We start from the raw sequence: 24,076 nt of genomic DNA on the forward strand, positions 1-24,076 counted from the left end.
TCCCCCTACTACCACACCTGATCTGGGCTTCATCTGCACCATTACTGCCACCTGCTGGCACCGTACTGTAGCTAATGTTAAGATGGAAGACTCTATTATAATTCCCTTCTCTTGGTGCTGGTGCCTGGCAACTGAACTGCCAGAAGGAGCAATTACAGGGTAAGTCCTGTATAGCCTCAACTGCCCTAGGGGAGAGCATACAAAGGTCAGAAAGGAAAATTTAGAAGATACCAGCAACATTTTCTAACTTGTGCTCAACATGTGTGAATTGTGATCTTTCAGAGGCTTATAGATGTTGGCAAATTTAGGTAGATTTTTATGGTAACAGCAAAAGGCATATCCCTTAAGGAGGGCCAAAATCAAGTCCTTGCTCCAAAGCTGGAATTGCTAGCACTTCTTCATGGTTGCAAGCATTTTGCTTTTGTGTTTGTTTTTAATAATAATAATAATAATAATAATAATAATAATAATAATAATGAGCAAAGGACATTTTCCACAGCCTCATTCTCAGAATCAACTGAAGCATTGTAGCTTTTGGCAGACAAATAGCATGACAAATTTTGGCCCAAAGAGTTAATGTTTGGTGAAGTCATAAGCAACTTTAAAGTAGAATCCTCTCATGGAAAGCATTAGTTAGCCTTAAGTATAAGTGTTGCTACCAGCACCTTTGTAACATACATCAAACTTACTTGTAATTTGTATTGTACACAGAGAAGATAGGCTGAATAGATCTTTTTGGTTTATTGTTTGAAGCTGAACAATTCTAAAATGGTAACTGCATGTCAAAGAATGAAGGGTCAGCATTCTCTGGAAATCATGTAATTGTAATCTTTTCATTAGCATATTATCATCCCTGTAAAACCATTATACTATGATAATGAGTTTAAGTATGTTTTAAAAATGACATTATTCAGAAGCAATCAATATAATAATATCTGTCTTCTCACTGTAGAGATGTGACACAGTTCAGCATATTACAAACGTGAGAAATTGTTAAACCTAAGTTTATCTGTTAATTTCTTGAAAATCCAGACTATCTGGGATGTGTCCACATTTCTGACTTCAGTGTAGCATAGAGGTACCCAAGCTGGCTTTAAACAAGCTAACTCAGGTACCAGAAGCAGTCTAACCACAGCAGCTAGCAGCTCCATGTAGCAAAACTGGACACTTATGAACAAAGGAAAGTTAGCTTATATGATAGAGACCTTGTATAGCAAGCAGTTACTCATACAACTCTCAGGTTTGATCAAGGGCTATCTGTAAAGAAAGGAAATCTTCTCTTGGCTGACACTATGTAATAACTCAGAATACACCATTCTTCAAGAGACATTGACTAGTACAAAATATTCAGTTAAATTACAACAAACATGACCTCAAACAAAGATGCGTTTGTCTGTCAGTAGGAGACTTGCATCGACTCTGAGAATGTTTTCACTAGAGTCGAGCATAAGGCGAGTCCAGATGTGAGCTAGCATTAAAGCTAGCTTGGGTACCAGGTAAATTAGGTTCTCTAGGTGTGTGCTATAGCTTTTGATTTCTCAGTCAGTTGTACAGAACCACGGTAGTACTCCAGATGAGTACTCCTTAGCAAAAGATTCAGTAAACAGCTGCACAGCTTGTCCTTTCCTCATCAACCCTGTGAATTAAGTGGGTTGAAAAGCACCCAAGTATGGATTATCTGGATCAACTGTTCATAAACATATTATCACAATCTCTGTTGGGTTTGTATAAGGAAGTATACAATCCATCTAGTTTCTTAAGTCAACTGCTACTAAAATCAGCACAAGTTACACAATGACCCAAAGTTTGGCACTCTTGAGAAAGAAGGATATATTTTTCTCAGCGCCATATCAAATAATGCAGTGTGAGTGCAGAATCCATTTCACAAACCATTTCACAATTAACACACAGGCTCCTGAGCAGCAGTGGTCTCTATCCTACTCTGCAACCAGACCATGAATAGACTGTCCCACAAGACATTTTTGCTGCTAATCTGAGCATCAGGGTTTGGGGATGTCACTGGAGCACGAGAGAGAAATATGACACAAATTAAGAACTGAGATGGTTCCAATGCAAAATACAGCTACTTACAATGAGCTTGGCACCATTAAATTGCAGTACAACTAGTATGTAGAAAAAACTGGATAAACAAATATTAGGGAAACAATCAGCTCTTAAACATTTAGCAAGCAATCTAATCTCTTGTGGGTGGTGGCACCACAGCACTACAAATTTCAATATCCTTTTGATTTGAATAATGCAAAGGGAAAGAAAACTTATTTTGACTTAGGGCTTTTCCTCACCTTTCTAGATACAGTCTTATGCTATATAGAAACACAAATTCATTGGTAGGGGGGGAAGCTTACAGTAGGCACTATTGAGTCAAAATGTATTGTTCTTACTGCAAGAAAAGGTATTTTTTAAGATGTAGAAAAAGTTGATTTTACTTCTGCTTCACAATCATCTTCAACCTCATTACGTACTTCCCACATATATTTAATTAAACTCCTCTCATTTTCCATCCTACAAACTGACACCCACACATTTCCATGGTAAGGGTCATCTGATAAGATCTCTGCTCAAGAGAAATGAGTGGTACTGTTCCTAGAGATTTTTGAAGAGTGGACAAGGTGAACTATTGGATATCATTATGCTAGGCATCATAATAAAAATGTATAGTCAGTGCATAACCAGAGTATATTTAAGTTACTGTATAAAGCAAGGGATTCTGAAAATAGGTACTAGCTTTAGCAAAAAAACAACTAAAGGTTTGAATTCTTTGTTTTGCTCCATCATTTAACTTCTGTTTTGAGAGGGAGCAGCGCAGACTTTCGTCCTAATACGTGTTCTTGCTCTTTCTCCCTCTTCCCATTCTTCCACTTGACTTTAAAACTGACAGTACTTGCTTCAAGCTGTTCTCTGTGCTAGGAGCTACCAGTTTGGAGAAAGAAATTAAAAACAGAAAAAAAAGTCTGTGTATTAATATGGGCCTTGTTCGTGCAGGGGAAAATATCACAATAGTCATGGGATAAAGGCAACAATGGAAAAATGAGGACAGTGCTGGCTCTGAAGTAGTCAGCAGAGGTTAACTCTGGAGGCAAGAGAGTTAGGGAACAGAAAAGTTGCTTAGTTCAGGTTGCTGGGAGTCATACTTCTTTTTGAACGTATTATACATAAATATGGTATATACATATGTACATGTAAATATATACATTTACATATTTGTTACCTGCAAAAAATTAAACAACTATTCCAGGTCCAAAATTAATAACTCAAAAGCTGAGTAACGCTCTGTGAACTTAATCCGACTCCTTATGTATGTACTGAACACAATGCACATTTTAAGTACAAGATCAGAGCATCTTATTTTTCCCCACAGAGTACCAGGCCTCATTTAATGCATACTGAATAACCTACTTTTCAATATTGTTTTCTTCTCATTCAGTGTGCGATCTCAAGTCTTATTACTTACTACACCCTTTTCACACTCTGGTCTGAAAAAGAAATAGTTACTGGTTTCTTTTTCTTTCGTTTTCTTTTCTTTGTCTGTGAGACATCACTCCAGGCAGTAGCATAACTAGGTGTACAAGTGTGCCTGAGGTATAAGCCACCTACTTAGAGGGTACCTACCACTGCTGACTGGGCCACTACAGCCACTGCCCCTTCACAGAATCATAGAAAATGAGGGCTGGGAGGGACCTCAGGAGGTCACCTAGTCCAACCCCCTGCTTGAACAGGACCACCCCCAACTAGATCATCCTTCTTAAAAACCTCCAAGAATGAAGATTCCACAACCTCCCTCTCTGAGTAACCTGTTCCAGTGCTTTACTAGCCTCCTAGTGAGAAAGTTTTTCCTAATATCCAACCTAAACTTCCCTTGCTGCAACTTGAGACCGTTGCTCCTTGTTCTGGCATCTGCCACTACTGAGAACAGTCTAGCTCCATCCTCTTTAGAAGCACCCTTCAGGTAGTTGAAGGCTCCTATCAAATCCCCCCCCTCAGTTCTCTCTTCCCCAGACTAAATAAACCCAGTTCCTTCAGCCTCTCCTCTTAAGTTATGTAAACTGCTGCTGCTGCTGCTCAAGGGACAGAACTTGCTTGCTATGCCTCTGACCCCAGCATCCAGGTGCTTCAGGCATTAGTGAATTAGTTCTCTCAACACAACTGAAACGGAGCATCGTTCATTTTAAGGCAGCATATTGAGGTAGGGAGAGGTTAAGGTCAAAATATACACTCATTCTGGATGCTCAGTTAAAGGCTTCTGATTTTTCAGAGTATGAAGCACTGTAGAGTCCTTTGGATCTTCAAAGTACAGCTCCTATTGACCTCAGCCACAGCTGAGTGCTTAGTACTTCTGCGCGTCAGACCTGACAACCTCAAATCAGGCATCCACATAATGAGAAACACAAAATTTGAAGCCCCCTGTAAAAAGGCTGGTTGAGTGACTTGCCAAGCATTTCCCAAGACAGTGGTCAGCAGCAAGCAGGAATTCTTGACTTAGCTTCCTGCTGCAGGCTTCAAATCCCTGTCCCTCCTCCCCACCGAAATTGTTCAAGGTGCCTGTACAACAAGGTAAGCATAGATACATTGGAGCTGAAAGTTATAGAACAAGGTGGAAAAGTGCTTCATACGTCAAAGTGTCTGTCTGCTGTTTGTCCTATAGTCACGTCCCTTCCTATAAAGCCTGATAATATTGGGGAAATTAAACAGAGGCAGATCAAGAAAGAGAAGCTGAGAGCATGCAAATCCATGGAAACTCAAGAACATCTGGATTAGTGTACAAAATGTCAATGTAATAAGTTGCTTATGCTTCTGCTATGTGAAAAAAAACTCCATGTAACCCATGAACCATTTACTACGTGCAGGGCTACTACTTTCTGGACCATTTATTGTACAGTCTGATTTAATATATAAATCTAATATGGTCAATGGGCTTGTTTCTATCAAAAATGAGCCCAAAGCATTTTTATTATTATTTCATTTTCCAAGGGATTCAAACCAACATTTATGAAGTCTTTGGCCAAAAAATAAAAAGTAAGATTCCCAATGGTGCTCTTTAACCTAAAACCTGACTCGGAATGCTTCGGGTGGAGCTATTTAGCTTTCCACTATAAAGCCAACAGCATTTCAGCTCAGTTAAATGGCTTATTCATAGATGCTAGGGTCGGAAGGGACCTCAATAGATCATCGAGTCCGACCCCCTGCATAGGCAGGAAAGAGGGCTGGGGTCAGATGACCCCAGCTAGATGCTTATCTAACCTCCTCTTGAAGACCCCCAGGGCAGGGGAGAGAACCACCTCCCTTGGGAGCCCGTTCCAGACCTTGGCCACTCTGACTGTGAAGAAGTTCTTCCTAATGTCTAGTCTAAATCTGCTCTCTGCTAGCTTGTGGCCATTACTTCTTGTAACCCCCGGGGGTGCCTTGGTGAATAAAACTTCACCAATTCCCTTCTGTGCCCCCATGATGAACTTATTGTTTATCAATATACAACATCATCCCAGATTATTGCTTAGATGAATGCCACAGGTATACTCTGCATGACCTCTTGAGTCACCTAAACAACTTACAACACAAAGAGAAAAAAAACCTCAAATAAATTCTTTCCTTCAGGCTCTGATTTATGAGATTCCAAGAATAAAATAGGTTGTAAAGATTTTATTTTTCTTAAGGTAAGCTCCTCCCCACCCCACCTTCTTTACAATAAAGCAAGGATTCTGAATTAAAATGCCATCAGGTTTGATTCAAGCAAATTACTCAACCCCGCCACTCCCCCTCCCAGCTTTACATTGAGACCCATGGGCAGCTGGTGCCTCCTGAGTTGGGGGGGCCCTTGCCCTCCCCCCCACCATGGCCAGTCAGTGACTGCGGCGTGGGGAGGGGGTCCCCACCGTGGCTGGTCGCGCACTGACCTGGGAGTAGCATTCCCTCTCAGCTGGCTCTAAGAGGGAATGCTGCCCGGAAGTGCCAGGGATGTACCCAGAAGGGCCAGGGATGCACCCAGAAGGGCCAGCACCCCCACTCTCCGGCCGGTGCTCTCAGGGGGGCACTAGTACTCCCGCCTCCCCACCCCTACCTGCCACCTAAGTGGGGAATGTTGCTGCGAGGGGGTGCACCAGCACTCTCAGGGGGTGCATGTGCACCCCCGTACATCCCCTATGCATTACCACTGTTGAGATGAGACATTCTAGTTAATTTGGGAAAAATCTTTTACACGTGGGACATTTTGTAGGAAGTCGGTCCATATTTTTACTAGTCAATTTACTATAAAAGCATGAAGACTGATGTCAGCATCTACCTTTTCATAGTTCCAATTTCTAGTTTTAAAACGGGTTAAGAATTCGGTCTTAAATTTAAGCCATTTCCTTCTATGCTCCTTAAAGTTGTTCTAGATCTCATTTGATATGGTAATACAGTATCATGGGGAGTTCAGCGGTCTAGTTCAGTGATTTCAGGTATTTGTGTTTACATTTTTCACAGGCTTTTCAATTTGGTTATTTGAGCCCCTCAGGGAGCTGTTAAAGGGGCTCAAATAAACCAAAAGCTGATCTTTTCAGCATGTTATATCCGATGTGATTGAAATATTGCAAGAAAACTATATCTCATGTAATCTTAGTTTAACAAATAGCTCCCTGAGGCATTTAAAAATACATATAAACAAACATACACACAAACAATAAAAAATTGGGGGTCTAAGGTTATCAATGACTGAAATATTTAAATAATGAATAATCAATTAATGGAATATAATACATTCATATTTTAATAACTAAAATCTAATTAAAAAATTGTTCTCAGAAAGTTTTATTTCCTGAATTAAGAAACCATACATCTCTACTTCGGGAGCAAAATACTGCCTAAAATAGTGAGAGAGCCTTTTTCGGCAGGCCTACCACAAACTAAGCTCTGCATCCTCTCTGAGTGGCACTCTAATCCACTTCTGCCTACCCTGTTGCTTTGTTTTCTGCTCCCTGCTTAATATGCCATGTGCCACACATGGAGGCTGTCTGTGCTACTTATGGCAGTTGTGCTGCAGGTGACTTAAAAGATGTCTGTACCTGCAGTAATTACTAATTCCACAAAATTAAAATATAAAAAAAAAGTAAATCACCCAGCTTGGGCCCACATAATATGCTGTCTTATTTATAGCAAATAAGTCACCTGATATGAAGATAAACTAAGATTCGGAGCTGGGCTATGATGACTGGTATGCTTAGCAAACCACCAAATATATATTTTTAAAGAAAGGCACCTTTCTGGGTCTTCCCTGCTATTCTGCTATCAGTCACCTATTTCCTCTTGGCACAGCTGCCATGTACAGTAGGCACACAAGGAGATTCTTATTTTTTTGAAGCGGGCTCTAAAATAGACCAGCATGATTTATGGTATCACATTGGACATTCTCAGTGTCCAGCCTGATGAGCACAGAGACTGCTGCTGGGACAATTTGCATCAGGAAAATAATAAACAGCTTAATGAAGCTTATCTTGTATATGCATACATCTCAACAACATAAACCAATAAAATGGAAACCAGCCTGAAATGCTACCCTTACAGTGGTAAGACGACAATAGCTGTGACCATGAAAGACTTGTTTATTTGGCAATTTTGGACAGTACTTTAATGTGTGTCAATAACCTTCAAATTCTAAACTTCTTAAAAAATGTAAAAAATAAAAATGCCAAGGCACCATTGTCATAATGTAAACAGATTAGCTCCTACCCTCCTAACCTAGTCTTGCAAGAATGTCATCTTCAGCTTAGGAATAAAACAGAAAACTCGTCCCCTACTCTACACGCTTGACTAAGTTATGATCTATACATCCCTCTGCCATGCCATTCACCTTTGAAAGGCTTGTAAATATCAAGTACTAAATGTAACAGTTTAGGTGATCTGAAACCCATTTTTCTTAAAATTGATTTTACTCCATTTTTTCCTTCTTTATAACAGTATAAAGAAATGTTCTGTTGTCCTTCTTTTCCCCCTTAAATCAATTATCAAGAATGCTAGCCACATTAACCCTTAAATCAATTATCAAGAATGCTAGCCACAGCCTCCCCTGGTTATACTGGATGATTTTTCTGTAGAGGGTGGTTCAGAGATGCATGTTGTGAACCCTCACTCCTTGATTGAAGCAAGGAATCTTTAACAGAGATATCATTTCACCCAGGCTAGGGACAGACATTCAAACAGCCTGAATTGATTCAGTCTTTGCAGGTTAGTCTAACCTGGCTAAGTTAAATCAGTGTTGTAACCAGACAGACATCCCAGAAATGCAGGAAAATGTCTGCAGTGGCTCAGGCTAGAAACCGAGAGGCACTAAAGCAGCCCTCCCTTCCCCAGGGCTGAGCTGAAGGAGGTATGGCCAAGCCCCAGCAGGATACTATGATTAGTGGAGGGGTCCCCGCTTGATAACAGAGCACTTATCAGTTCTGTTATCAGCATTTAATACCCCATCAGAAAACAAAGCCTTGCTCATCACAAGCTCTTCTTAAACAGCTTTTTTCCCCAAAGGAAGGAATACAGGGACATTACCATCTGAGCTGTTGATTACCTCCAAAAAGCCCTAAGCAGACGCTGTCCTATCAGCCTTATACAGCACCAGCTAGCATACCACATGCTGGCTACAGTCCATGCTGTGCGAGAGAGGAGGAAGGGATCTCTGCTAAAGCAGCAAGTGGTGAGAGGGGGGCAGGGGGACCCAGGGAAGCCAGCAGACCCTGCTGTGCCTGCAAGTCTCTGCCGGAGCTCTGGCCAGGGAGCAGAGGGGAGGGGCCAGCTCTGCTGTGGAGCAGAGAGCCCCACCCAGCCAGACAGCATGCTGGGATTATGGGGGTTTCTGGTTTATCTTAAACCAGCAAGGGGTCTGGGACAGACATTGCATAAACCGGTTTGACCCAAATCAGTTAAGTCTGATACTATAGTCAACCAGGTTTGGCTGAAACCAGTTTGAGATATTTTCAAATTGGTTTATGTGCACTGAACATCTGCTCTGTTACAGGTTTAAATCAGGTTCTTAAACCACTTAAACCACTTTGTGTAATGTCTGTTCCTAGCCCCAGGCACTGAATGGGTATATAGTTATATAGGGATTAACATAAAACAATTTTAAACAGACTGAACATCCTATCCCTTCTCATCAGTTCAATCTTCAGCCTCTTGGCATGTCAGATTAATGGTTCTTGGTATGTCAAATTAATTAGCTCTTTGGTTCCCTATTGCCTTTCATGATTAATAAGGCGTGAATTTCTGATGTAAAAAGAAAGAAAAACACCTCTTTCTTCAACAGCCTGGTAGACACCATGTTTCAAAACTAAAAAGGTACACATCTATTTTTAATCTTGATGCCACTCTTGATTTTTGATAATTTTAAATATTTTTAAAGGAAAATTGAGTGTAAAAACTACATATGTAATATTAAAGTTGTGTAATTATATAAAAAAAAAAAAAGACAGACTGATACTTAGATTCTCAGAACATATTATACAAGTCTTTCTGCATAAATTCTGTTAAATATGCCACAAAAATATACAAGACATAAATATATTTATGATTCTTAAGTATATAGAAATAAGTATACTGCAAATGTAGAACACAGCTGATTTGCTCTTACATCAGACATAGTAACTTGCTTTTCCTGATTTTGTTAAGTTGTAATTGAATTCATCTCAACTCCATACGCATTTTTATGTAGTCTTTGCATACATGCACACATATTTTCATGTCACTCCTTTTGAGCATATAAACACTGGACATATCTAGTAAAGGAAACCTCTTGATTCATTTAATTAAGAACGCAAGCCCTGGATGCATTGGGATTAGAATCTTATCATAACTGATGACATTACTAGAACAAATTATAAAACTTACAGAGACACTGATTATAATCATACCAAGTTCATTTGAAGAGGATTCTACTGCAGCTAGTTTTGTTTAGCAGAAATGCTAGGGATGGTTTTGACTGGCAAGAATTTTATAATGAAAGGTCACACGGTTAGCGCAGGCCTGCTTTGTTCTGATTAGATATGTAGTATTCTACTATGATTGACTCTAATCACTGACTGATTTTTGGTTCCCAAATACCTGTCATCACCATCACTGATGCACTCAGGAAGAGCGAGGCTACAGCCGAACAGCATGATGTGTTGATAGCAGCTGAGGCGATTGAGATAACTGAAGAACTTGAGAAACTTTTCCATTTCAATGCTTTTGACGATGGAAAGAACTGATGTTAAAGTGGTGAGATTATATGGCAGCATTTGGCACTGGCTGTAAGTGATATTTATGCAGGCACCTGTGAAATCAAAATAATTACATTTAGAACATACAAATCAATTAAACTATTATATTGTGGTATTGAGTATTCTCTAGCTAAAATATATTGCATAGAAGCAATAACTTTCCTATACATAAGGTAATATTAAACAATGCGATCATATCACAGCACGAACATGGAGCAATTTTCTGAGAGTGGAAGAAACCTGGAAAAGTTTGCGTTTAGCTTATACAAGCATCCCAAATTAGCTACTTACACATTTATCTGACCTTCTTTTCTGCAAAACTGGATGAAAAACTGCACATAATGGTCTCCCTCACAAGATATCTAGTAGAGCTAAGATAGACCAACTATGAAAGCAGCCTCCCCTGTGGCATTTGAACACAAAATCACATGAAGCAAGGAAGGGAGGCAGCAAAGCTTAAGGGTGGAAACAGACATTGCCTTGTACTACCATAAGATTTTTATGGAAGCATAAGGGCCAAGCAAAGAAATGACCAGGCTCCTTGTTGCACCACAAATGCCCAAAATTTGTGCCACTATTTAGCAGTCAATGTTTGTTTGCATTAAGGCACAAGAGCATGGGCAGCCCAGAGCTGCCTGTGCTCTCCAGCCTTCCCAGGCCGGCCCTCCATGGGCTCGAAGGGCCCAATCCTGCATGCCCTGGGAATTTTCACACAGGATTGGGCCCCTCAAGCTACAGAAATGCCAGCCTAACGTTCCCCCACTTGAAAACACACCAATTTGACACTCTGATGCAGTTCTGGGGCTGGGACCACCAAACAACTGACTGGCAATCCCAGCCCCAGGACCACACAGAAGCCAGCTTCCCTTGCTTGAAGAGAAATGCCCCAGGGGCAGAGATGCATCCTAGCACAGCTGATCCATCACAGTTGGTGATGTCTATTTCTAGCTTAAAGCTAACTGAGTTCTGGCTGTTTCAAGATTTTTTACTTTCTACAAAGCTTCTCCCCCTCCTCCCCCATCTCAACCTCACTTCTTAGCCTAACTAGTTCTCCTTTTCTCTATCCCTCACACATGCAGCAGGTTTTCTCCACTGAGAGGCATCAGCATGCTACTATACAGTGCGCTGTACTTTTCAGATTGTGTTTCATAAACCATGCTAAATGCAGAGTCAAGGTATGAGTATCTGGTTGTCAAAATATCCTCTGCAGTTGAGTGGCATCCCCATGGACTATTTAAAGATGGTGGGACCCCTAAAATAGTTGATCTGTAACGTGTTGCCTAAATCCTCTGTGTCATGACCCAAAGGCATGATTTTGTGTGTGCTTCGGCACCAGAATTATCCCCGCCAAGTTGCAGCTTCATTGCACGGGAGAGTTTCCTGTTGCAGAGGAAAACCCCGGTGCAGAGACAAGTTTCCCGCCTTTCTGCAGCTTCTTTTGCAGAGTGCATTGCTCAAGTTGCAAGAGGAATGCACAGTGCAAAAGAGTTCCCACCACCGGTATGCAAATTCGTTCCCCGCTATTGGCTAGTTTTAAATTATTCCCACGTGGCGGCTAACGATTGGCCTGTTAGCCGTATAAGAGGCTTGAGCAGTTTCCGCCCAAGCCGAAGAGGACTCCACATCCATCTCGTGGGGACTCTGGATACACGGCAGGGTAATAGAGACCCTGTGTGAGATTCAGAGGAGCTTGGCGACCTGATCCATCGCCCACCTCTTCCCGTCTTCGATCGCAAATTTTATAAGACGTATCTCCGATTTCGATTTTGGTGGCGCGTTCACCCAGAGCATCCGGAGCGCTGTTCCGTGGAGCCTAGCAAACTCCACGTGATCATCCGTGTTGTCTGTGTCTGTAACCGCAACTCAAGCAAGTTTTCCAGCCTACACCACTGCCATCTCGGTGTAAGTAAACAATCTTTTAAACTACCGCTAAGCGTTTGTGCCTAATTCCAGCTCGTCGCCCTCCCTCTCCGATCCAGCGTGCCCGGGCTGCTGGCCACAGCCCGCATGCAGCACGGAAAAGGGCTCGGGTCGCTCCCGGCCTGCACACTCCGTTTGTCATGGTCCTGGTTCTCCCATCTATGAATCTATCCTTAATAATAAAGCAAAGAAAGTGTAGATAAAGTTTGCAAACCACAAAACAGTGTGAGGGGTGGGCAAAACTTTGACTTTATTTTTATTTTATACAAATAGTTTCTGGAATTGCCAATTGTTCCCACTTTTCTGCAATATTTTGAAGGTATTAGACCCTCAGGAACTTGAGGGGGAAAAAAAGAAAAATAAAATTAAAAAAAAAAAAAAATAATCAAGAAAGGAAATCTTGACTCCTTTGAGGTAAATAAATGGCAAAACTCCTATTGACATTATTGGAGCCAGAATTCAATCAAAGAGAATAGTTATGATTTTTTCCCCTTTAGTACTACTAATAGAGATTGTACAAATGATGACTTAATGGGAACAGAATAGAAAGGTGTCATATAAGCTTGTCCATATCATGGCACTAATGCATACTACTCTTGATCTGCAATCTTTTATTAGTTCCACAGTTAAATGATAGTGCATAAAGACATATTTTTAAAAGAACTAGGACCAGACTGTCAGATGATCGGTACTCACAATAAAAAGCAAGGCGGGGTTTTGTAGTTATATACACTACTGTCATTGCTTAGATTTGTAACTCTTGTGCTTCACCCAAATTGTCAGGTTAGAAGTTCCATTACAAAGTCTATATGTCCCCTTATTAAGTGTCACACAAAGAGAAAATCTGAAATAAGAGAACTCATGAAGGCAGAGCTCGAAGGAGGACATGCTTAAGCTACTGTGATTACTTGGAGAGTGTTATAGGAGTCTTTTGGCCATGAACAGCTGGACTATAAGTTCCACAAACCTCAAAGTGGGGCCTATAACCCAGCAGTGTGCTGAAGAGGCCACAAATAAGCAATAGCATCTAGACACCATTCAGGCCCAGTAGTTTTGAGCAATGTTCAAGACCCAGAGGTTAGATCCAACCAGGCAGACTGACCACAAGAGAGAATTCAACAGGGCTGTCAAAGTACCAATTCTGCAAATGTTAGTAAATTAAATTATTTACTTGTATTAAATTAAAAGACAATCTTAAAAATAGTATTTGTAATGATTTATAACAGAACATTGTGCTATATTATTAATAGAGACAGTTAGCTGTGTTAGTCAAGTAGAGAAGTGAACTTCAAATCACAAAAGTTTGTACTATACATGTTTGCAAGCACATGCACACACACACGCATATATACATGGGTGTCTGGTGCTCCTTGAGTCAGCGACCAGGGGTGGGGGGTCCCCCAGCAGCCAATCCCGCTGACCAGGCGGGTGTCAGTCTCACTCACAGTAAAAACGGTCATGCTGGTTCTGGAGCAGTACTTCTGCTGGCAGCCCCACTCCCCGGCATGTGCTCACAGGAGGGGCACTGGTGCTTCCACATGCCCCCCTGCCCACCAGCTACACAGGGAGCGCGGCCTGACAGAGGGTACACTAGTGCTCTCAGGGGGTGCACATGCACCCCCTACACGTTGCCCCTGCATATATATGTTATACTAACACTTTGATCATTCTCTAAGGTGCAAATCAACCCTGCCTTCTACAGTATTAATAGTCAGAGCAGACTTTATTAAAAGGGGGGTATTTTAAGCCCCATTTCTCTTGGATTTTATCATGTCATTTCAGCCACATAGAGTATATGTGGGTGCCTATGTGAACCCAAGATTCACAGTCCAAATTTTCCCCTGAAGTTTGGTATGTAAACCATCTCTTTGGCTAGATTGAGTCACTTTTTGTGAGTCACTTTTTTCTTTTTAGGCACAGTTGCTAGCGGTGTACTCCTTGTAGATGATAGCCAAGACAGTTAATAAGAAAAAAGTGAGAGATCCAGTGCCCATCTCAGCCTGATTGGGATTCAAATCCACAGCTCTCACTTTCTAGGAGTGTCCTAACCACCAGACTAGAGGCAGGGCTATTAGCTGGATTGTTGATACATTTTACATAAAACAACCATTAGATTAAGAAGAAAAAAAAAGAAGGAAAAAAAAATCAGAACCAAAACTTCTTTCCCAGCTGGGCTACAGGCATACTTGCACTTGCTCTTTTTTCTGGCTCTATACACCTTGTGTTCTTCTCCAAGCAGTTTCACTGGGAGAGAGGGATGGCACACCTACCACTCCTACTTACAGGGCTACCAACCTGTGGCAAGCAGAAATTAGTTTCACTTAAGTGGACTACCAAGGTGCAGCTTATGTAGCCTGCATGCCAACTTAAGCCCCTGCTCATGTGCAGCCTGCACTAGACGGGCTCCACACATCTGTGTTACTGTTGGGACACGGTGATTTTACTACCCCCCTCCAGAAATAATATAGGGATAGGGAGACATCTGTGCATCTCTAGAAAGAGATTCTATTTCTATAATGGGGGCGGGCATTAACAAGCTCAAAGAGGTTACAGAAGTATGCCTATACAGTGGGCAGGTAACTAGTTAATTCCAAGCTGCACTTTGGTCATTCACTAGAACTAGAAGTCTGTCCTTTTGCCATAACAACAACATGATACATCAGGAAGTTACCAACAGTTCGGAGGTGCACTTCTGATTATGACTCATTGCATTAGAATTATAGTGTGCATATTTGAGTTATTCCCCTTGACACCTAAAATTGCAAAATTCAAAGAAATGGAAGTTCAATTACATAACCAAATAGCCTAGTGTGCTCAAGTCTAAAAGAAGTATAAAGGTGAAAACAGAGGAATTAATCATTCAGTAAATATCCTTGGCTGCAAGCTATTAATCACAAAGCATGATTACAGCCATTGTGTTGTGACATCACCTATCCCAAGTTTCTATAGCACTCAGCACTTAAGTAGATAAATGATTCTCAAGCAAGTTAGATCGTCAAGGTGAAGTGCCGAGTGGGCCCCACTAATCCTTCTGTATTTCTCCCAAGGACTGCACCCCTGTGGTAGGGTCATGTTATCTATATTAATTCTCTAGTCTGACCTTTTGCACAAATCAGGCTATTAACTTTCACCCATGAATTCCTACACTGAGTCCAGAAACATGCGTTTGAACTGAAGTATGTCTTTGAGACAGGCATACAGTCTTTATGCTAGATTTTCTTTTACATAGGCAGTCAAGAATAGAGCCCCCATAAGAAAAACTGTAGGGAACATGCATCCCAAGGCGAACTGTTCAAAAGTTGCAGAATCCCCACACCCCACAAAAATTCTCGAGATCTGGAAAGCTCTCATAACCATATGCCCATGCACTTGTGGCCAGCAACCCCACCCAGAATCCCTACAGCCCACTCCCAGTCCTGACGCAACCTCCTCCTTCGCATGTCTTCCAAGGATAACTACGCGCTTTGATTTTCGCACTATTTCCTCCCTCAAACAGAAACAAGGCTTTTAAAAGTATCTTTATCATCAATGAGCCAGAACCAGGAGAAGCACTCCCCCTTTATTGCTTTAGATAGAAATTAAGATAGAAAGTGATCACGCTACTTTGAGAGGTAAGCACTAGTGACACACAAATAAGGTTTTCAGGTCCTAAATGAAAGGTATGATCCGCCTGCAATGTGCACTAGATAACAAAACCATCCTTCTGCGCTCCATGTAGAGAAGCATCCTAATGTTAAATCATGCTGGCAAGCTATTGATGCCAGTAGGCCAAAAGTATAAAGCCACATGACAAACAAACATCCAGCCACCCAAATATTAATGCTTAAGTCATCAAACAAACACAGGGTATTTTAAACTATTAGAAAGACAAACAGATCTTTATTCCTTTAATAATATGAGATATTTTATATCCCTACATAAAAAGCCTGCTACATTAGGCTGAGTGTTTGAGCTGGGGGGGGAAGGAGAAGGAGGAGAAGGAATTATCCTAGTGTTCAAGCATGATGGGAAAGGAGTGTACCAGGCTGGTACTTAGGAAGCAAGTTCAATTCCAGTTCAGCTAAATGTGTCATGTGACCTTGAGTAAGTCACTATCTCCTCTGTACTTTAGTACCCAATAATTCCATCCTGAATATAAGGAAAAAAACCTTTTCAAAAGACACTTGAGATCCTGAGACTCGAGTTCTTCATATCATAAACACTCAGGCTAGTCTAAAAGCAAGAACTTAGGTGCTTTAGAAAAAATTATACTAGTACCTTCTTAGCTCACAGGGAACTTGTGAGGCACTTAGAGGCTATGTTACAGAAAGCTTTACAAGTATGCCAATAGAGGAAATGGTCACTTTCACCACAGAAGCACAGGCAGTGTCAACAGTGTTAGTTATCAAACTCCTACAAGGATACTATGAGCATGCAAGCCAGAGAAACAGGTTACTATTGCATAGCCAGTATTGCATAGCAACAAGTATCCTCCTACCTCAACAGAGACCTCAAAACCCAGGACATATTCTTTACTGAGGGACTATGGCTGTGATATGGTGCCCCTGCCCCCGATGATCAGGCAGTTACAGTCTGACCACCCTTGAGGGTGCCTCTCTCTAGCATAAGCAATATACACAGTTCAAGCACTTCGTGCAGTGGTGCATCCTCACCTAGTGCCCCTCCTCATTACTGGGCACAGCATCAGATTTTTGCACTTATCTGGCACTACCTGCTACCTACCACTTCAAGCTTTGCCTTGGTCTACATCTTCTGAGACTCAGTCTTCCCACCAGAGCACATACAGCCCCACCCCTTGCAGGGTTTTAGTATCCTTAAAATTCCAGAGGTCAGGAACAGCATCCCCAAATAATATTGGGGCTTGAAACCACAGTGTCTTCCCTTCCTAGGCTTCCTCAAAATAAAGCAAACCCACACATCTCCCCAAACATCCCCCAGCAGCACTTAAACAAACACTCAAGAAACGCAAATTTTAAACAGCTTCCACCACTCCAGACTTCAGCTTCTCACTCCTCCTGGACCTACAAGACCTACTTCCCTTGAACCGTATCCCTATTCCCCAGGACTCACCACTCATTCCACCATCAACTATTCTCCTCCCTAATTCAGAGTTCTCACCTTGACTGATTTTCCTCAGTCCCAAAACAAGTCCTTTGCAGGTGTCCCTGCTGATTCAATTATCTGCCCATATCCAGCTGCACCTCTGAGAACTAATTAAATTATCTGGCTCCTGTCAACTCTTCTCTGCTGCAGTGGGATTAACAGACCCTTTTTATTTCCAAATTTCATGTGCTCCACATTCTCTCCAAAAAAAGGCATTGAAAATACCATGAAATGTACTAGGGACTGTATTATAACTGATTTTACCTGATACTGTGGTCAAGGTCAGCAGTACAAAGTCACCAATCAGGAATAGATAGATAGACTAACAGACCAATAATCATTTATAGATTTGCTGTATTTACTTAAATATAAGACAACAATAATTTGATTCTATATATGGAAAATTTATAAATTTGTTAAAATTCTCCAGGTATGAAATCTAATTATTGGAGGCTTGCCTTGAATTGTCCCCCTCCTACTGCTAGAGCAAGGACAATAAATCTGGGGGGGAGCCAGGTAACCTCCTCCAATGTCTGCCCACTACAACCTCTTCTCGTCTTCTTTACTATCCAACCTTGCTCTCCATAAGCACATGGAAGTGAGAAACAAACTTAAAAACCTGTTCTTGAAAAAAGCATATGAGTAATAACAAATTACTACAGATACCTAGAGATTTAACCCATAGAGAATAGATACAGGGTGCATCTATACAAGATGCATTAAATGAGTATTAGCCTAATTTAATGCACATGTCTACACGCACATACCCTCAACACGCATTAAAAATCATGAAATTAAGCTAATTGCACCTGAATCTGATATCTGCAAATGCAGGTATCAAATTTAGGCATGATTAGTTAAAGTGCATTAACGCAGATGTAGATGCAACCCTGCACTAACTTTAGTTCTGCATCTGCCCAGGCACTAGGAGCACCTGGCAGGGCTGCAGGGACTTGGCATTAACTTTAGTACCAAGTTCCTGCACATATAGACAGACACCTGCCAAAAACTGCTTAATGCACATTAGTTTAAGATGCATTAAATTTAGTCACACTTAAACACACGTGTAGACATGCCCATATTTTACCTTTTTGAAAACTGCTGCAAGCTTTAGCACAGGTACTTCATGAATACACTTTTAAACAGCACTTTTGTACTTACATGTAATATAATTTTTTTTATTTAGATTTTCCATGGTCCAAGCCAAATCAGTCAAATCAATCCAAATCCATGAGTCAGTCCAGAACCATAAGTGGCCCTACTACTGGCAAACATCTTCCACCCCTATCTGGAGCTTCAGATGTTCCCAAATCCTTTGGCGGGCATCCTACATGCAAGCCCAAGCCCAGAAGCTTGGGGTTTGGATGCCCCTGAGTTTTGCTTGCCCTCAGCCATACAGCTACAGGAGCAAGCTAGGGAGGAGTCTCCCATTTCCAGAAAGTGGGCATATAGCAATGATCTCTCCACTCCAGTGGCAACGCATAGGGGGTGCACAGAGGTACATGTGCACCCCATCACAGCCAACACTCCCTGCTTAGGCAATCGGCAGGGGAGACAGGAGTGAGTGCTTGTACCCCCCCCGCAAGTGCTGGCTGGGGAGTGGGGGTGCCAGGAAAAACACCACTGGCACTTCCAGGAGCGCCGCTAGCACTTCTGGGTGCCCCACTTACGCTTCCAGGTCGACGTGATCAGTCACTGACTGGCTGCTGAGGGGATATACGCCCCCCCGACTCAGGAGGCACCAGTCACCCATGCTCCATTCTAACAGCTAAGTGGGAGATTAAGTATGCATTACCTTTGCAGGTACTACCCCCATACCAGGAAAGAGATTATCCCCGAGTGTGACTAGGAAAACCTCAATGGTCACAGTGTTTCCCCTGCCAGGTAAGCATAGGTACTACATAATCTGGTGTAGTACCTATGCTAGCTAATACACAGACAGTCAGACACCTCTCACCAAGTTGGGGATGGAATTCCTGCTTAGCAGGGAGTGGGGATGGGGAGGGGGCAAGAGCAGCTTGCAGTCTCTGCTGAGCTCAAGCCAGGGAGCAGAGGGGAGGGGCCAGCTCTGCTGTGGAGCAGAGAGCCCCGACTAGCCCAGAGAGCATGCTGAGATGCTGGAGGTGTCTGGTGTAACTTCAACCAGCAAGGGGTCTGGGACAGATTGCATAAACTGGTTTGAGCCAAATCAGTTAAGTCTGACACTACATTCAACCAGGTTTCTCTCAAACTGGTTTCAGCCATTTTCAGACTGGTTTATGTGCACTGAAAATCTGTTCTGTTACAGGCTTAAACCAGTTTCTGATCACTTAAATTGGTTTATGTGTAATGTCTGTCCCTCACCCAGGGGGTTTGCTAGCATTGCTGTGTCAGATGACTTTTCACACCGTTACCTGACATAACCCTGCCAGCGAATTGTAAACAGGACACCATGCAGATTTAAGGCTTCTGTTTGAGGAAAGGCCCTATCAGATTCTATACAAAAAGCTGAGAGTGTTTTTTGGTTTTTCAAAGTGATGGAGAACATTTTATAAGGAACATTTTTGACTGCCAGAGGAATATACTAGATAAGCCTTCTCCATCTCCAGTTTCTATGAATATTCCTCTCTCCTTTGGAGCCCTCTGATGCTTTGCCAAAATCATTCCTTGAGACCATGGTTAGCTAATGGCAAGCATCAGGAAATCCATCTAAAATTTACGCACACACAAACCAGAAACTAGGTTTTAAATCAAAACACTTGGAAAAACACCTTAGTAAAAATGATAAGATCACTGCACTATCATTCTAAAATGAAGGGGAAAACTCCAAGCAATCAGAATGGACCAAAAGGAGGGGAAAAATGAGATAGTGGTCCAGGAAGAGCTTCAACTCCAGTGCCTTCCCTCTTTAGTAAAGATCCTTTCATTAAAAGATATATGAGGTACATAAAAGAGTCCAAATAGCATTTATTTACTTTATTTATGAGATCTGTATGCTGCCCTTCCCAACAAAGTCTCAGGACAACTTACAGTAACAGACAGAAACAACACAAAAGAAAATGGAATAGAATATGAAACAAACTCCTTAAGCAGTATCCCAGCCTAACATGGCTTACTATATGCCTACCCAAATAGGAACATCTTACAGCATTTCCAGAACATGTCCAGGCTCAGGTTCTGGCAAGCCTCGAGGAGAAGGGAGTTCCAACGCTAAGGAGTGAATACTGAAAGTGAACTCCCACCTGTTTTTGCTAAGTAAACTTGGCATACTGATAGTACTAGTAGAAGTTTGCTCCCAGCTAGTCTGTGGGATTATGATGGGGCACAGGAGACTGAGCAATTGGTAGGAACTCTTGTGTAGGGGACAGTTTAAGCAGCTCTGTATGCCAGTGGGTCATTTTTGTCTTTCAGCTAAATGAGAATTTTCCTATCTGTTTCACTAGCTGGTGAAGAATGGTCTGACAAAGCCAGTTTTTCTCCCCTCTCATCTGAAGCATCTAAGATGTAAGCTAGATATTCAGCAATTCTAATTTTAGAAGATTTGAGTTGGAAGGGTCTCAAGTGGGGTTCTCCAGGGCACTATCTGCATCTTGTTCTGTATTACAAATAGAACACAGGTCAATAATGTCATACTAATGAACAAAAATAACAAAGCATCCTACTGGGATGTACAGCCAGGAGAGTTGTATGTAAAGCTTATGAAACAATCCCCCTTTTCCAACTCAACACTGGGAAGGCTTCAGATGAAGCACTGTGACCAGTTGGGTATCTCATATCAAGAAAGAATCAAACAACTGGGGAAAGTCCAGAGAAGAGAAATGAAAATTATCAAAAGTCTATTAAGCATGACCCAGGGGGAAAGATTGAAGAATAAGTTTTGTTTAGTCTAGAGAAGACTGAGGAGAAACATAAGTCACCACATTCTTCTGCAGAAAGGAAGGTAATAAATTGTTCTCCAAGTCCACTGGGGACTTGAAAAGAAGTAGTGAGCTAAACTGTAGAAAGGGAAATTTAGGTTAAACATAAGGAAAAATCTCTCCAATTGTAAGAATAGTTGAGCACTAAAATATGTTACCTAGAGAGATGGTGGAATTGCCATCTTTGGAGGTGATTAAGAATAACATAGGCACAAATATGTCAGGAATGGTTTAGGGCAGAAGGACACACTAGTTTGCTTTTTTAGATCCCTTCCAGTCCTATATTCTGTGATTCTGTAATATTATATAAAGCACAGACATTACACTGTGTTGTATCCAAGCTACAAACAGGGGAGCTAGCCAATTGGAAGAGCTGTCCTTCAGATCAGCCATTAAAAATAATTTTTTATTTTAAAAGTGAATGTGTACAACCGAGTATCAAAAACAATGCTTTTTTCTAACTGCTATCCTGTATATATATGCTGGGATATGCAGATCAGCTGGGTTCTTTCCCTCTTGTATATTATCCTAATTAATAACAAATTCTGCTTATTTATATCCAGAGATCTATTAAAAATGGCAAAAGTAATTGAGAGTCACGTGAGAGGGTCCAGATCCTAGCTGTAGTATTATGCCCGTAGCTGATCAGCCACAAAAACCTCGATCTTGGGTATACAAGAATACCAGAAAGGACTGGTGGAACACAGGTGTGACCCTGCTGGGTAACATAGAAATACACGGGCAGTCCAGTAAGTTTTGGAATGTGTTAGGGATAATTTGTTACACTGGAGAAGCCAACTAAGAAGGAAGCTCTTCTTGACTGATTTACTGCTCACAAACAGAGAGGCTCAGAATCTGAAGATGGAAGGCAACTCAGAAGCAATGATCATGAAATGACCATTTAAGATCCTAAGGAAAGCAGGAAAGGAAAGTAGCAGAATAAAAACACTGAACTTCAGAGAATATACTTGCATAAATATAGGGAACTGGTGGACAGGATCCCACAGGAAAAAAATCCAGGAGTATTCATTGTTCCTTAAAGAAGCCATATTTAGGACACTACAGCAGAAAATCCTGAAGTGAATGAGGGACTGGAAGGACAGAAAGAGACCTGCCTGGCTAAACAGCAAAAACTTCAATGAATTGAAATAAAAAATAATAATAATCTTATAAAGAGCAGAAGCTTAGCCAATTACTGAGGGTAAGTATAAGAGTATAACAGGAAAACTAGGAAGGCCAAGTCATGAACTGAAATGCAACTAAAAAGGGACTAGCCGTGTGTAGATTGTCACTGCCGTTCACTGCAGTGAAGGGTACGAGACCTTTAGAGGCCCGTCAGGTGGGTACTTGTGACGCTTGGAGCGGAATTAGGCACAGGACGCTTATCGGTTGCAAAGCAAGATTATTTAGTTACTCCATCAAGGTGGTAAAAGACGGAGGTTAAAGATACTTGGTTAGTTACAGCTTAGGGTTCGTAGGTCGGTCTGCATAAGTAAATCAGTTTGCAAAACTGGTCAGGCAGAATTGTCGGGTCGGGGTTGTCGATTATGTCTGAGAAGGTCGAAGAGGGGGGGACGAACTGGCAAGTGATCAAATTGCCGGTTTTCTCTAACACCTATGTCAGAGGTCTCCAGGTGTATATGGAGTCGCTCTTCCCCCACTACGCGGAAATGCAGCGGGGTTTTGTTTGTGTACTAGCCAATTGCTTTTCGCCACGTCATAAATTTAATTAGAATCACCAATTATTATAGCGGTTTTTCGCTAGGTGTTATCACAGGGTCGCTCCTTGTTTTCTTTGACCAATTATAATGATTTATGTACAGCACAGAAGGCTAAGTTTCATTTCTAGTTAGTGTCGCAGTTATAAATCTCTTTTTGACATGCGCAGCAAAAAAACTGTTACTATCTTTTTTGTTAACCCTTAGTTAACCTAGTACAGACTAAAACTGGTTTTGATTAATATATTTCTTGCTTGTGGCATGGGCAGTACTTAATTGGGTTGTGACATAGATGAAACGAGAAGCGTGTGTGCAAGACACTTTAAAGCGGGCTAAATGCTTTTGCACCGCTTTAATGGTGTCACTGTTTGCACGCTTTGGCGGTGTATTCCACATTAATTCCAGCTGCTGTAGGAAATTCAGTGGCATAATGTGCCTTAAATGACTTGGGGTGCAGCAAATTAAAACTCCTTCAAGAAGTTTTAGTTTGCTGTCCCTACCGCCGGGGAGCAAAGCACTGGGTTCCGTGAAGTTCTATGGCTCTGCAGAAAGCCCTGCAGGCAGCCTGACAGCAGCCCAGGAAAACAGCTCTGCCCAAGGAAAGCAGAGAGCCTGATCTGCCCCAACCTCCCAGAGCCCGCCTGACTGCCAGAGCTGCGCGGGAGCCCAGCGCTTCACTCCGTGGTTGCGGTGCCCCCCCAGGATGCCTGCGGGTGGGCGCTGCCGTGGAGTCAAGCACCAGCTCCCCCCTCTCCCTCCCAGCCCAGGGACTGCTCCGCCCACTGGCAGTTTAGCTTAGCTTATTTTATCCTAGTTTAGCTTAGCTTAGCTTGCCCTCCCCTCCCCTCCCCACTGGAAAGGCAGGTAAGTCAGCAGGGTGTGTGCATGACACGGGGGGTTTAATCAGCCCCAAATTGAAGCGGTGTCTTTTAAAACCCACTGCTTCAATTTAGGGCCCCTATTTCATCTACACACGTTCAAAACAGCAGGAAGAAAGCATTCTATAAGTATGTCAGAAATAAGAGGAAGACCAAGGAGAGTGCAAGTCTTACTGAAGGCAGAGAGTAAGTTAATAATGGATGACGAGCAGAAGGCTGAAGTATTTCTTTTACTTCAGTCTTCAGAAATCAAATCAGTTATCAGATGATGAGCACAGTTAGCAGCAAGGAAGGGGTAGGCAACAATCAGCATAAAGTAGGGA

General features: G+C 41.9%; 1 protein-coding gene across 11 annotated transcripts in view; it reads right to left on the bottom strand.

Moving 5' to 3' along the window:
- The window catches only part of CORIN (corin, serine peptidase), a 352,509-nt gene that overhangs the window by 235,708 nt on the left and 92,725 nt on the right, over positions 1–24,076 (bottom strand). For 10 of the 11 annotated variants that reach the window (XM_025198376.1, XM_025198378.1, XM_025198372.1 and 7 more), the window contains one exon: positions 10,081–10,291. In XM_025198376.1, coding sequence (XP_025054161.1) covers positions 10,081–10,291 — 211 coding nt within the window. Of the gene's footprint in view, positions 1–10,080; positions 10,292–17,228; positions 17,269–24,076 lie in introns of those variants that run through there. The other variant, XM_025198381.1, reaches the window with a different exon arrangement.

This window comes from Alligator sinensis, unplaced genomic scaffold (assembly GCF_000455745.1).
Source record: "Alligator sinensis unplaced genomic scaffold, ASM45574v1 scaffold134_1, whole genome shotgun sequence".
In the NCBI taxonomy this organism is placed as follows: Eukaryota; Metazoa; Chordata; order Crocodylia; family Alligatoridae; genus Alligator; species Alligator sinensis.